The 14205-nt window shown below is 49.1% G+C and overlaps 4 protein-coding genes across 9 annotated transcripts in view; 2 read left to right on the top strand and 2 right to left on the bottom strand.

Annotated features, from left to right (window-relative positions):
* Window positions 1–1040: 1040 nt before the first annotated feature.
* On the top strand, window positions 1041–6247 carry LOC142990036 (HUWE1-associated protein modifying stress responses-like). Its single transcript, XM_076139757.1, has 5 exons — window positions 1041–1429; window positions 2286–2366; window positions 2917–2984; window positions 3102–3312; window positions 3696–6247. Exons 1-5 carry the CDS (start codon window positions 1234–1236, stop codon window positions 4010–4012), a joined length of 873 nt encoding a protein of 290 aa, XP_075995872.1. The 5' UTR covers window positions 1041–1233; the 3' UTR covers window positions 4013–6247.
* A 695-nt stretch (window positions 6248–6942) lies between these two features.
* dctn5 (dynactin 5) lies at window positions 6943–8656 on the bottom strand. The gene is made up of 6 exons (XM_076139747.1): window positions 8353–8656; window positions 8083–8151; window positions 7860–7978; window positions 7660–7771; window positions 7403–7505; window positions 6943–7294 (listed from the first exon to the last, which is right to left on the bottom strand). The coding sequence occupies exons 1-6, from the start codon at window positions 8398–8400 to the stop codon at window positions 7197–7199; spliced, it is 549 nt and encodes a 182-aa protein (XP_075995862.1). The 5' UTR covers window positions 8401–8656; the 3' UTR covers window positions 6943–7196.
* A 467-nt stretch (window positions 8657–9123) lies between these two features.
* Window positions 9124–11020, top strand: ndufab1b (NADH:ubiquinone oxidoreductase subunit AB1b). The gene is made up of 5 exons (XM_076139756.1): window positions 9124–9311; window positions 9906–10025; window positions 10106–10193; window positions 10282–10387; window positions 10470–11020. The coding sequence occupies exons 1-4, from the start codon at window positions 9153–9155 to the stop codon at window positions 10371–10373; spliced, it is 459 nt and encodes a 152-aa protein (XP_075995871.1). The 5' UTR covers window positions 9124–9152; the 3' UTR covers window positions 10374–10387; window positions 10470–11020.
* Window positions 11021–11178: 158 nt separating this feature from the next.
* Window positions 11179–14205, bottom strand: part of LOC142990034 (trinucleotide repeat-containing gene 6A protein-like) — a 32285-nt gene continuing 29258 nt past the window's right edge. For all 6 annotated transcript variants that reach the window (XM_076139751.1, XM_076139753.1, XM_076139750.1 and 3 more), the window contains one exon: window positions 11179–14205. This exon is cut by the window's right edge and continues 2291 nt beyond it. The gene's annotated coding sequence lies outside the window, so the exon portion shown is untranslated.

Raw genomic sequence — 14205 nt, 5'->3', positions numbered from 1 at the left:
AAGGTACATTATTTGTTGGTCTTGTGTATCCTTCATAGCTTGTACATTTCTTGCATATTTTTGTTTTTATTTCTTGAATGCTCTTGGTTATGTTTCTTATTTTCTATATTAAAAACAACACAAATATCTGTTGTTGGAAAATCATGTGCCAAAACGTGAAACCCGAGATAGATATCTCGGTATGCCTGTGATAAAGTCACGGCCAACTCACTCAAAAACGCACCAATGCTATTAAGATACATAAAAGCAATACTGAGACTAAATGAGAGGATGAAAAGGCCACTAGTCTAGTTTATACTTTGACATTTTGTTCAGGTGATTATTCTAATGAAGGGAGTGACTGTTATTAACAATCACCGCTCCGAACAAGCACATCCGCACACCATTAGTAAAGGGCTCCATCTAGTGGCTTAGTAGCAGAACTACACCGGCCCGCTGATGCAAGATGTCGGTGTTTTCCTGAGCTGACTCACCGTCACCTCTCTTTGTGTACAGCCTTCCTTCATGTCACAGACACACAGGTTCATACTCTCTTGAGGATTCTCTATGTGGATTAACTGTTGCTATGGTCATGCGATTGTTTAGTTACCATACTTTATTTGAAGTCATGTGACGTCATTATTAAATTTCAATATTTAAAATGGAACATGCAGGCAGATTTTCCACTGTGGAATGACTGATGGGTAAATATTATCACCTAATCACGAGCGACACGTGAAACAGGGGCGAATGATGAGTTACCCTATTCTTTTCTAAACATAATAAGCTTCCAAAATGAAGGAGAAGAGTGGAGAAAGCGTCAAACAGCGTTTTGTAGTTTTCACGGTAAAACCTGCGCTCTCACGCAAGCTTCAATAAAGAGGAATTTTCAGAGGTTCTTTTGTGTCACAACTAAGACTGACCTGTGTAAGAGCCAATCACATGTCGGCATATGATCCCAGCCCCGCCCTTCACCAAACACACAACCAACCACCACTCGTGTATGTTCATAGGGCGGGGCCAACACGCTAACAAGGTAGTTTGCATTGTATATAGACCGACGTCGGCAAGTAAGGAAAATAGTTTGCGAAGCTTCACAGACGGTGGCAGCTGGATGAGCTTTCACCGGATTGCGAAATAGTGAAAACATTAGTATTATTCATGAATTTAGCCACATAATTCTTTGTACTCTGCCCAGATACCCTACACTGACACAGGAAAAGTGTATTTTCCCCCAAAGACTTGGTGCATTAAATGGAGGAGAAGAAGGAAGACGGGGACTCTGAGATTCAGGAACACGGACCCGAGCACTGGTTCTCAAAATGGGAGCGGCAGTGTTTGGCCGAGGCGGAGCAGAGGGAGCCGAGCGAGGAGGAGGCCGACAACGAGCAGGAGAAGCTGTGGCACCTGTTCCAGAACTCTGCGACCGCGGTGGCGCAGCTCTACAAAGGTTCATACGGGGCTTTGTGTCTGCTTGTGCGGGGGGACTGAGCCGGCAGTGGCCGCGGTTAGCAGCGGGCTAAGTGAAGCCGCCTCGCGCGGGCGCAGAGCGGGCTAGCGCCTCTCCGGGGCTCGCTAGACCCACAAGCTAACGTTAGCAGCGGATCGGTTCAACACTAAATTTAGCTTTTTACACTGACAACATTATTTGGGGTTGAAAATGAGTTTCAGTTTAGAAAGCTTGTAGCAAATGAACCCAAACAGCGGGAGAATACGCGGTGCTAAGCTGGCTAACATCTGCTGTAGTGTCAGTAAGCGGCTGTGTTTACTAGCCAAGGCGAGGTTAGCCGGGCTAGCTACAAAATGGCGATAACAACAATCGTAGCTACGCGACATTCCCAGATGACAGACCAGCTTCACTCTGTCGGTGCCGGTGTACTGTCGGTTACACCGACGAAGTGGACACGTAACGAACACACCGCGACACTCTAGATCGCCTTTAAACTCGAGCAGCTGCTGAGTGAGCGCGTTTATTAGCAGCGCGTTATAATCACAAAATGGCGAGGCTGTTATTGCTCCGCTGTAAGGTCGCTGTTTGCTCTACAAACCCTCAGGTTTGTTTTCGTCACCGTATTATCTCCCGGTGCGACTTGTCGGACTTGTGAGAGGTATCCACCTTAGTATGTTCTGTAACTTTCCTGCTGATGAGGCAGTTAAGTTGTTGTGTCGCTACTTTCCGGTCGGCCTTCAGTTATTTAGATGCTGAAGCTTCTCTGCTGATTGTACACATGAGACAAAATGGCGAATGAAAGCGGTCTTCATGTCCACCCTGTAATCTGTGTGTGTGTGTGTGTGTCTCTCCACAGACCGTGTGTGCCACCAGCAGGGTCTGTCACTGTGGGTGCCATTCCAGAACGCTGCTACAGCTGTGACCAACCTGTACAAAGGTGAGCTCCTCCGCACAGCGCCACCTGCTGACTCAGCCCACAGGTGCTGCTCTGCTCTCTCTGCACCTGTGGACGTCCACACCTGTAGGTCAGCTGTAAACACACACACATGGGTGCTGTGTATGGATCTGTGTGTCTCAGGGCTGGGGGGGGGTTGCTGTGTGTTGTGTGTGTTTGTGTGTGTGTCACTTAAATGTACACACAATGTTCAGTCATTGCCTTAATTGCAGCGTGATGTAAGGTGTAACGCATGTAATCACAGCCACACTGTAGTTGAGTTGAAATGATCCCTTATGTGAGCATTAACCCTGTGATGTCCAGCCTCCATGCAGCACAGGAGCCTGTAGTGTGAAGCACACACACATAACTGTGTGTAACATCACAGTGCAGAGGCTGCTGGGTCTGAAGCCTCGTCTTTAGTGAACATAGTGGTGTAAAGTAAAGCAGCACCTGCCTGGATGTTACAGGCTGTATCCTCATGTTCCTCAGACAGATGTGCTCTCTGTTGTGTGAGTCTTGACTGAAGTGTGTCTTGTTGCCGTGCCCACAGAGAGTGTGGAGGCCCATCAGAGGAGCTTTGATCGGGGCATCCAGATCGGCCACCAGCGCCGGAATAAGGTTGGTTTGTTCTTTCACCTCTGCTGTTGGTCATGAGGGTTTGATGTTGAGCAGCCAGATGTTGAGTGTTACCAGCTGTGGTGCTGACATCTCACCCGGTGTTCTGTGGGTTCACAGGACATGTTGGCCTGGGTAAAGAAGCGCAGGAGAACCATCCGCAGGGAGGACCTGATCAGCTTCCTTTGCGGCAAAGCGCCACCGCCCAGGAGCGGCAGAGCCAACCCACGGCTCTCCATGATGGCCCCCAGCCGGGCCAACGCGGCGGCAGAGACGGGCTCGTCTGTGGAGGCGGACCTGCAGCCCTTCAGGGAGGCCATCGCTCTGCATGGTGAGGACACGACCAACACACACACACACACACACACAGGAACAGAGAAGGGAAGTTAAAGAGGGAACTGTGTGTGTGTGTGTGTGTGTGTGTGTGTGTGTGTGTGTGTGTGTGTGTGTGTGTGTGTGTGTGTGTGTGTGTGTGTGTGTGTGTGTGTGTGTGTGTGGCTGAGCTCAAAGAGGCCTGAAGCATTCTGGGTATTTACCGGTGTAGCTTACAGGCGTGTGTGTACATCTCTGTTGTTTTCAAGGTTAAAGGTCAGTTCATTTGTACGTAAGCACCAACAGGAAGTGGACTTAGGTGCTGGCCCTTCTCCTCAGCAGGGCTTAGTCACATTGCGATGTTTAGTGATGTCATTTGTTCTCTCTCCATCCCTCCTCCAGGTCTGAGCGGAGCCATGGCGAGCATCAGCGTGCGCTCCGGTGCTCCCGGGTCTCCCACACACGTGAGTGCCAGCAGCAGTAACGGCGGCGCCACTGGCGGCGGCGGTTCCTCTGGCGTGGGCCCCGTGTGCCGCAGCAGGCGCAACGGTCTGCAAGACGTGGACCTGAACACTTTCATCTCCGAGGAGATGGCACTGCACCTGGACTCTACAGGCTCCGCCTCTGCAGGAGGGGGAGGAGCCAGGAAACGAAACTCAACCCAGTGCAGTGACGTCATCACGGACTCCCCCACTCACAAACGCAACAGGATGATCTGATCCGTCCCCGGCTGCGGGTCGGGTGCTGTGAGCCTTTAAGTCCAGGAGACGGACGGACAGACGGACAGAACTCTGAACAGAGACCGAAGCGACGCGGGGACGAGACGGTTTAAATGGTGAATCAATTCTTTTCCTCGTCTCCTTTCCTCTTTAACTCAAACTCACCCAGTCACGAGCGCGACACGCCGAGTGCGGAAGACATCACCGAACGCTCCGCCCACTCGGAAAGGAGACGACGAAGGAGGGCGGCCCGCTCACGGCGGGACACGTCAGAGGGGCGGAGACACTGTGCTGCTTTCAGGGAAGAACGCATCTGTGACCTTCCTCCCTTCACTGCACTCATCCTCACCCGCCACCTTAACAAGGAAGCGAGGCCACGACCGACTCGTCTCACCGGGTGACTCCACTTGTTCGCCAAATGTTGGACTCCACTGTCCGACTCGTCTCCTCTTCTGTCCCCCCTCCCCCGTACATGACCATCTTCCTCCTCCTCCTCTCCTCTTCCTGCCTGCTCTGCAGCCTGGTCTCACTCCAGTCTCAGGCTCTTGACTCGTTTAGTTCAGCCGGTCACAGTTTGGTTTGTTTTGGTTTTGTCACCCACCAGTGTTAACTTGTTGATTTGTTGATAGCCAATTTAATTTTCTGCTCTTTCTCCATCTTTGTTGCTCTCTGACAATGGAAGGGACGTACGTGTCCTGCGTGTCCTGCGTGTCCTGCAGACATCAGCCCCCCCCTCTTGTGTTACGATGAAAGCAGCTGCTCTCTCCTGTGAGGTGTGATTATTCTGATGAGTTGCAGTAAGGATGTTCTGCACTTAGGTTCACAGCTTCACTCATGCAAACAAATCGGCTCTTCCATTATATCTGCTGGTAGCCGCCCCCCCCCCCCCTTCCTCTTGCCCCCCGTGTGGACGTGCAGACACGTTCAGACACCATCGCCCCCTGCTTCCACCTCTCTGCACATACTGGGCGCTGTGAGACGGCGTCCTGGCAGGCGGCGGCGTCCCGTCCAGCAGCGAGGCTCAGGGCCGGTGGGTTTGGGCCGCAGCGGCTTTGAGACCTGGGGCCCATACGACTCGCCGAGCGGCCGTGACCTCCCGCCTGCAGGTGGAGATGCAGAGGAACGCGAGACTCCGCCCATTTCTCTGGCTGTTACAGCAGGAACTCAGGAACCACGCGGTGAAGTGGGGCAGATTGAAATGAATTCAAGCTGAGACGAAGGGCGACCTGGTCCTGAGGGATGAAGGCTAGTGAGCGCCGGTGTCTCCTCCTCCTCCTCTTCCTCTGCTCCTTCCCCTCTTCAGTCTTCATGCCTGGTGTGCAGCATGTAGCTCGTTCTTTGACTTGTGTTGTTCCCTTCTGCTCCCGTTTGGTCGACCCTTCCTGCTCGGTCATAGTTAGTTGTTTTTGCGCACTTTAACAGAACCACAGACGGGAGGAGGCGGTTTGAGATCGGACCATGAGGAGGCGGGCTCACGTTGAGACGCCTCCTCTGCCTTTTCTGCTTCTGATCGGCAGCAGTGGGCGGAGCTCAAACTGCGGCGTGAGCGTCTGACCCGTGGAGATCCAGAGCAGCAAAGACAAAACTTCTCTTTGAGGAGAACATCTGAAGAACCTGAAGGTCTCAGCACATTTCACACAGAAAGACGCGGTGACTTGAACCTACCGGCCCCCCGACTGTTGATGCAAGAAGACCAGACGTAGAGAAGGAGACAGGAAGTGATCCGCCTGATCCGTCTTCTGAAGTAAACTGGGCCCTCAAACATCTCAGGAGAAGATGAAACGTTTCCTCTGACCAGACAACTCAATCTGAGGATTTTATTTGGCACTTAGTCGGACACTTGGTCCTCGGTTGGTGTCTCAGCACTCGGCGATGTTCCTCGTCCGCACAGAGCGTAGCGACCGTCTGCTTCATCGTGAAGGAAAGACGTTTTGTCCCCAGATGCATGAAGGAGGCGAAGCTGCAGCTCTGAGCAGGTGGCGTCCTCTTCATCTCCTCCTCCTCATCAGACCCAGGAGGAGCTGCGGGTTTGAATCTTCTGCCCCTTAACAAGTCACTAAACCCCCACATGGTTAAAATGCTGAATCATGCCAGGTGTCTGAAGCCAACACTTATCAGCTGTTTCTCCATACTTATTTGTTTCAAAGGTAATAAATGGCTAATCTATATACTTAACATTTAATTGTCGATATGATATATGTGGTTCACATTGTAAAAGAAATAAAACGAGACCATCGAGTTGCAGTTTGATGAATGCAGTCTCATTTTAAGGCACAGATCTGTTTCCTCCTCCAGTCAGCGCGTTTCTCCACAAACTACACAATGTTTGCGCTTTCATCTTCACTTTATCTTGGTGCCACCTGAGTCCAGCAGAGGGCGCTGCTTCCTCAGGATCACTGCGCTTCACCCGTCTCACTGATCAGAGGAGCAAGGAGACGAGGGAAACACGGACGGCGAGGTTTCGAGCAACGCACGTTTGAAAATGACCGCCGGATGTAAACTGAGGCGGGACTCACACCGACCCCGCTCACCCGCTACGCTCTGAAGAAGAGTGTGATGAAGACCATGTCTACAGGCGCATCGACACGAAGGTCGAGCTCACCTGAGGCGTCTGGCCGCTCCGCTCCCGTCGTGGTCCCATGTGGTCCCGATGATCCGAACCTCAGTCAATCACCGAGCCGACAGTGCGTAAACGCGTCCGCATTCACGCACGCGCGACTGTTTTTGAAGAAGTAAACCTGTTCCAGGTAAATAGGTTAACTTCCTGTGTAATTCTGACCAATCACAAGAGGGTTTGCTTGCAGGCGGCGTTTGTTTACGATTTAAATGTTGGAGCGCAGGCAGGTGTCCCATAAAGGCGTAAAGACCATGTTTCTTGTAGTGACGTAATGAAACGATCTTGCGTGACAGTCAGACCCAAATCAGGCTCATTAGTGTTTAAATCTTTAATTTATTATCTGTACTTTGATCTTATAACACTAACACACTGCACCTCTGCTGCCTTCAGCATCAAGCAGCCCTGACTAACGTTTGGTCCACAGGTTTGGGTCTCCATGGAGATCCAATGGGCCTCATCTTTCTCAACCTTCATCTTCTCCCCCGAAGAAGCCACAATGATACTCAGCTCTCATTAGAGCTGAGTGCTCTCCACAGTCTCTGTTTCAGTCTATTCAGGGCTCAGGGCTCAGATCTGGCTCAGGGGCAGGAACTTCTGGTAGTAGCTCTTGGTGACGTCGATCATCAGGTCCTGTGTGCATTCAGGGAGCTCGCCTGAGAACAAGCCTGGGACACGAGACACACCAGCTGAGCTACACACAGGTAGGTAGGTAGGTAACATTGTGTGTGTGTGTGTGTGTGTGTGTGAGTGTGAGAGAGAGACACTGGACTGACCTGGACATCCGGAAAAAACAGTAAAAGGAGGCACCACAGTCTCGGGGGGGAGAACGGTGTTGTCTAAGATCTTACAGCAGTCCTTCAACACACAGCGACGACCCTGCACACAAACACACACTATCAGCTACAACAACACACACTGTTCCACTCATCAGATGAAACTTTGTGTGTGCTGACCAACATGTGACTGTTCTGTTCTGCACCACAGGCAGGAGGCGACACTGCTTCTGTGTGTGTGTGTGTGTGGGGCTCACTATGACACAGTTCTTGCCGATGTGGACGTATGAGCCGATCTGTGCTGCGTTGACCACACAGTCCTCCTCGATGAAGACGTGGTCGCCGATGTGCAGTGGGAAGAACGCCACACTAAAGGGAGGGGGGAGAGAGAGGATGATGATGGGCTCTACATGGTGAAGGGGCCCACTGTGTGTGTGTGTGTGTGTGTGGTTTTTACCCTTTGCTGAACTTCTTAAAAGGAGGACGAATGACGCTCCGGCTCTTTACCACACAGTGTCTCCCCACCCTGACGTTAGCCAGGTCCCCTCTGATGATGCAGTCATTCATCACTATGGCCTGAGAGAGAGAGACAGACAGACAGAGACATAGACAGATTAGTCATTACTGTCCTCGCAGATAAATCCTGTGTCCTTTATTGACTTTGTCCTTGTTTTGCTCACTTTTCCGTTCAGGACGATGTTCTGGCTCCCACACAGCACTGACTGTCTGCTCACTTTATTACCAGACGCCTGAAAGTAAACAACAAGGAATAAGGTTTGTAGTCACCAGATAACACGGCCACTTGTCACCAGATAACACAGTCACTTATCACAAGCTAACACGGTCACTAGTGACCAGATAACACGGCCACTGGTCAATATGAAGTAGCTCCATCATGCTAACAATTAGCTAAGTAGCAAGCAGGAAGAGAACGTTCTCTGACTCTTTACCGTTTCAATGTACTCCGCTTTGTTGTACAGTATCTCAGATAACTCCATGGCTGTAGATTACACACTTAAATTGTAAAGAGCTGATATTCGTTCGGTGACAATAGAGTGGGAGAAGCTAACGCAGCTAACTGTCTCCGCTGTCAGCCGCTCCCTCCCCGCTGAATGGACGCTCAGACCTTATGAGCAGATAAAAACTCATCAATCGGTTTGCTGATACCAAAACGAATAGAAGAGCTGCTTAGACGAGGGTCAACATGAAGTAACATGTATGTTATATGAAGGTCCACACACTCTACTCATGGTTCTGTTTGCCTCATTGTAGCAGACAAACATCCTGTTAGAAAGCAGACAGCTTTCTGTTTTTGACTCGTCATGCCTGTGTGAGTTCGCCTCGGCTGGTTTGTTTTATTTCTATTATTTATTTCTGTGTTACAGCTTTTGTAAATGACTTAACATTCTCAAGTATTTTATTTTTATTTTATATCAATCTCACCGATAAACAGTAATGACGTCAGCATGTTACATTATGCAGCAGTTACATACACCTACACGTAACACCGTGAAGGGTAATAAAGGTTATGTATAAAAAATTATTCTGAACATTGAAGTGGTCAACGTTCAATGTAAGTATTATACATTAAATATAATGTAAAATCCTCCAAAAAAATCGCTGGCATCTTTTTTCAAAACAGTAGAAATGTTAAAACACAGACTGTAAACATCATGTGCGCATGCGCAGTATAAAGCCCTTGACCCCGTCGCATGTTCGCGTTGCATGCTGGGAGTATTCATATTCCGTCATGGCGGCCCGTGTCCTGCAGCAGTGTGTCCGCTCTCTCGCCCGGCCCTCGGCGGCTCTCCCCGCCCTCAGAGCCGCTGTCTCGGCTCCAGCGGCGGCTCACCGGTCGCTCTGCTTCCTGCCGGACCGGCGGAGGACGCGGTGGCTCGGACAGCAGCGGGTGAGTTCACCGGAACACTGTGACCTTTCAAACGGGCGAGCTAAGCGGCTAAAGCTGCTAAAGCTCGCGACCGCGCGTGCTGCTCCTTCAACTGTCAGTCAGCAGAAATGCCGGTGGTTGTCGGTGATGAAGAGGAAGATGAAGCTTCGTGCCGCTGTTACCAAACCGTCGCCCCGCGCGTTCCAGCGGAGCGGCTAGGGAGCTAATGCTAACATGCTACATCACATACAGTGTGTTGAGGCGCCTCATCAGCTGTGACGTCATGTTTGTTTAGTTAAAGCGTCCCTTCGTTACATTCACTAACTTTACTAACTTCACTGAGCGCCGAGCGGAGGCAGCACCGGTCGCTGAGTGAAAACAAGGCGTCGGTGTCTGTAGAGGGCGTCACATGGTCCTTCCTGTCGCTGTCTCGGCCCAGGTGGTGGCGCTGTCTGCAGATGTTGCCTTGGTATAACGCAGCTGTAAACAAGCCACATACCTCCACCAAGGCCCACAGCTCCCGAGTCTTTAGCTGCTCTCTGTTCTTTCCACTAGAGTCACAGAGCTCTGAGCCATGACATTGTGCTTCACGCTCCTCCTCTTCCTCCTCCTCAGATCCCGGCTGTGAGCGCTGTGTGCCGACAGTACAGCGACCTGCCCCCCCTCACCCTGGAGGGCATTGAGAGCCGCGTCCTGTACGTCCTCAAGCTCTACGACAAGATCAACCCTGAGATGGTGAGAGACGAGTCCACTGATCCTCTGCCTCCTCCTCCTCCTCCTCGTCCTCCTCCTCATGTCTGCTCTTTGCTCCACAGCTGCAGAGTGGCTCCCACTTCATGAAGGACCTGGGTCTGGACAGTCTGGACCAGGTGGAGATCATCATGGCCATGGAGGACGAGTTTGGTGAGGACACATTCTGTCCTCTCGTCTCCGCTCGCCGTCTCTGCTGACGTTTCTCACTCTCGTCCCTCGTGCTGCTTTTTGTCTGCAGGCTTTGAGTTTCCTGACGTGGAGGCGGAGAAACTGCTGACCCCCGCAGAGATCGTCCAGTACATCGCAGACAAGAAGGACGTCTACGAGTGAGACGCTCGCCTGAGGTCTGTTTACCTTCGCCTCAGTCCAGTTTGGACTCTGATCTCCATCTCATTTATTTCATCTGACTGAACTTTACTCTTGCAGGGTGCCGTTGACCTCAACTTAACCTCACAGGAAGTACTCACGACGATGATGTCATCAAACCGTTCACCCCGTCAGCTGGCGTGCGCGGCGGCGCCGTCGTCTTTTGTTGTTGACTGTATTTAATGGAAATGTTTGTTTGGAGCTCAGAGTAAAAATGTTCAAACAGTTTATTTTCTTTTGTTGCAGCTCTGTGTAATATACTCTTGAACTGATCAATAAAAACAAACTGTCACCATGGTAACGCTGCTGAGTAGATCAGAGTACAAACATCACAACAGCCAGAGCGACACAGTGAGGGTTCAAATCCTCTTCAGAATGATTTGACTTCTGTTTGCTGCTAAAGGAAGATTTGATCACTTTAGTATTTAAATTATGACATTGTAAAATAAACAAGCAAGGCATCTAGAGATGATTGACACATGACATCACTAAGTTACAGAGCATCAGTGACCGAGGAGTTAAATGAAAACATCTCAGATTCAAGGATCCAAGTGGGAAATCTGAGAAATTGTAGAAAATGGAATTAAAATAAAATCAGCATTTGTTTGAAAGTCTTTGACTACTGAAATTTACATGAATCCATTATTTGAGCCTTAAAAGGGAGACAATCTTTTTAGAAATGCATGAAAACCAGGATGAAGAACATTTGGCTTTGATTTGTACGTTTCCAGCCTGTGTGTGAATGAAGACAGCAGGGGGCAGCGCTGAGTCTCTGTTAGTCTTTTATTGAGGGTTGTACCCAAGTTATACAGCTTCTTTGTACGCTGGGTTACAAACAGTTATCAGTATACGAGTACAGCCAACAGAAGACTTTACTACAAACTACTCTACACCTTAGTACAGATTCTCTTAAGAGCACTAAAATCCAGAAAGATAAGGGGAAAAAAATACGGAACAAATCAAGCAACAAAGGGAAACAAAGGGTTAAATGAAAGGAACAGACAGCATCAGAGGAGACATTCATCATCAGCACACTGGAGTTGGTTTCTATACCTTTGTAATATCAGGCGACTTCGTTTTTTTTTTGTCCATTTTTTAATACCCATACAAATAAAGATTGTCCTTCAAAAAGTGCAGTTTTCCCCCAAAGTATTTCAGATAAAATCCTTTAAGATGACCCGAGGAAGACGTGTGAAAATTAAAATCCTGTTTTTCAGTTTTGTAAGATCGAGGCAGAGCCGCGGCGGCGGCGTCGTTCCCCTCGTGGATTAGGATAGACGCTGTACGTTTATATTCATATATATGTTTATATATATTTAGATATATTTAGATATTCAACAGTCTCCCAAAGCGATGTGCATAATAGGTTTACAGCTGATCCAAACTACACACTGGATTGATAGAATCTCTATAAAAAACATCGTCGTCGTGTAAAATTCGCAGTTTTCACCAAAAAAAGTGTGAAAATAAAGAAATGGACTTTGCAAATCTTTACGTTTGAGCTCCTCTGCTGCTACAACGGCCCGACGCTCGCTAGGTCATAAAGGTACTTCAGTTTATTATTGTTATCATTATTAGTCGTACGATTCAACGATGGCACAAACACGATTCAGTTGGAGAAAAATATCGGGACATTTTTTCTTTTTTTCTTAGGTTTTTCTTCTTTTTTTCGTCAGGATTCTTAAAGAGAAAGCAAAAAAAACACAAAAACCCGAGGTGGACATGGAAGCCTGGGTTTGAACACGCCACTGCATAGTCTCTCTGAGCGACGCCCCCGGTAAGCCCCGCCCCCCGCCCCGCCCCCATCTTTGTGCTGGTTAGACTAAAGCTTTTCTGGGGTTGTTTTCATACTAAATGTAAAAATGACGTCAGACAGCAGATTCTCACAGTTTCTTGTTTTGTTTGTGTTTCCCCGCAATCACAAAAATAACTTCAGCCGTTTTGATCGACAGTTGGAGCCGTCGGGTTTGTGGCGTCACTGATATCTACATGTACGTGTGTGTATGTTTATAATAACATTCTGCTCACAGGATAATAAGTCAAGAGAACAACAGAGTCACATCATTTCTTAAATATTAAAAAAGTAGTAAAGTTTCACCCGCTAGCTTCCTTTCCTCTTTCCTTTCCCTCCTTCCTGGCGATTGTACGTTGCTCGTGGTGGTTTTGTTTTTATTTCACGTACAAACTTTTTTCCTCACTTCATCCTTTCGCTAACGACTTTTAATCTTCAAGCATTTTAACATTGTCCAGCTTTTTAAATACACGAAAATGAACCCATCCCTTTCCCTCCCTCCTCCATTTGGCAACACACACACACACACACACACACACACACACACACACACACACACACACACACACACACACACACACACACACACACACACACACACACACACACACACACACACACACACACACACACACACACACACACACACACACACACACACACACACACACACACCTGATTGAAGACATCTCTAGCCTCTAGGGGAGCCTCCGGTCCCACTGTGGACCAGGATCCTGGGGGGCCACAGACCCGGATCAGAGAGGTTCACCAGGTTCTCATGGTGGTCTTTGGGCTCAGACGCTGTACTAAAGCAGCTTATTATTCAGTCAGCGCTTTCTATGGCCGCGGGAAGCGTTGCTACGGTTACTGCACGCTCCGTTTCCTTTAGGTTATTTTACAAAGTTGCAGCTTTAATGCTAAAGTAAAGATGGAAGCTGTTGGTGTTTAGATGAAGATGGAGCCGAGCCGGAACACAGCTGCCACCCGTCTCCATGACGACCACACCAGTCCACCCAATACTTTCCCCCATTAACTCAATCGTTACATTGTTTTATATTTTTAAAACCATTTACACACACACACACACACACACACACACACACACACACACACACACACCATCTTCATCATCAGTCTCTTCCTCCAACCACACAAGTGCAAAATCCGAGGCTCCTCAGGTCAAATGGTAATCAGGTAACAAACAAACATCAAAGGAGCTCCAATGTTCGGCTTTAGAATCTGTTCAACACAAAGTACACAAACTTTACACACGAGAATCTGGAATTAAGTAAACCGATGGTTTTTCCGTCTGATTGAAGTCTTTTTGGTAGAGAGCAGATCAATACTGGCACACACACACACACACGCCTGGCTTACACACTCCAGCTTCACCACAGAGCAAAGACAGGACACACATCTGAGCTGTGTGTGTGTGTGTGTGTGTGTAGATGTTTGTGCTGCACCCTGATGGATCCACGACCATCAAACACACACACACACACACACACACAGGCGTTTCTGTCCTGTCCATCGTGAGACTGAGCTGAATCCCAGCGTGTGAAACAAACAAACTAACGCAGAGTAACGTCTGAAATAAAACCTTATGGGAGGGGAACACACACACACACACACACACACACACACACACACACACACACACACACACACACACACACACACACACACACACACACACACACAACGAAGGAAACAAGTTAAATTAAGGTCCATGGCTTCGCCTCACGCCAACTCCTCCCACTCTGAAGCTCCTCCCCCCACTCTGAAGCTCCACCCCCCAGAATCATTGTGCATCATCGTAACTAAACGATCACTAACAGATGAGTGAGGATAATTCCCGTCTACGCCCCCCCCCCCCTCAAACTCCTCCCACCATCAGCGGTACAACTCACAGCAGTCACGCACACACACACACACACACACACAGGAACTTCAGTTGACCCCCCCTCCCCTCCCTCCCCCCCAGGAAATAAGTGAACAGTACAA

The sequence above is a fragment of the Genypterus blacodes genome, unplaced genomic scaffold (genome assembly GCF_046128005.1).
Source record: "Genypterus blacodes isolate CSIRO-AG114 ecotype Tasmania unplaced genomic scaffold, CSIRO-AGI_Gbla_v1 ptg000448l_1, whole genome shotgun sequence".
Classification (NCBI taxonomy): domain Eukaryota; kingdom Metazoa; phylum Chordata; class Actinopteri; order Ophidiiformes; family Ophidiidae; genus Genypterus; species Genypterus blacodes.
Note: the sequence above shows the minus strand (reverse complement) of the source record. Positions and strands in the feature narration are given on the sequence as shown.

Coding starts and splice junctions, on each gene's coding strand:
- LOC142990036 (XM_076139757.1), top strand. CDS start 1,234: ATGGAGGAGAAGAAGGAAGACGGGGACTCTGAGATTCAGGAACACGGA. Junction 1,430..2,285: donor GGTGGCGCAGCTCTACAAAG/GTTCATACGGGG, acceptor GTCTCTCCACAG/ACCGTGTGTGCCACCAGCAG. Junction 2,985..3,101: donor GCCACCAGCGCCGGAATAAG/GTTGGTTTGTTC, acceptor GTGGGTTCACAG/GACATGTTGGCCTGGGTAAA.
- dctn5 (XM_076139747.1), bottom strand. CDS start 8,400: ATGGAGTTATCTGAGATACTGTACAACAAAGCGGAGTACATTGAAACG. Junction 7,979..8,082: donor ACATCGTCCTGAACGGAAAA/GTGAGCAAAACA, acceptor TCTCTCTCTCAG/GCCATAGTGATGAATGACTG. Junction 7,772..7,859: donor TTTAAGAAGTTCAGCAAAGG/GTAAAAACCACA, acceptor CCCTCCCTTTAG/TGTGGCGTTCTTCCCACTGC.
- ndufab1b (XM_076139756.1), top strand. CDS start 9,153: ATGGCGGCCCGTGTCCTGCAGCAGTGTGTCCGCTCTCTCGCCCGGCCC. Junction 9,312..9,905: donor GGTGGCTCGGACAGCAGCGG/GTGAGTTCACCG, acceptor CCTCCTCCTCAG/ATCCCGGCTGTGAGCGCTGT. Junction 10,026..10,105: donor ACAAGATCAACCCTGAGATG/GTGAGAGACGAG, acceptor TTTGCTCCACAG/CTGCAGAGTGGCTCCCACTT.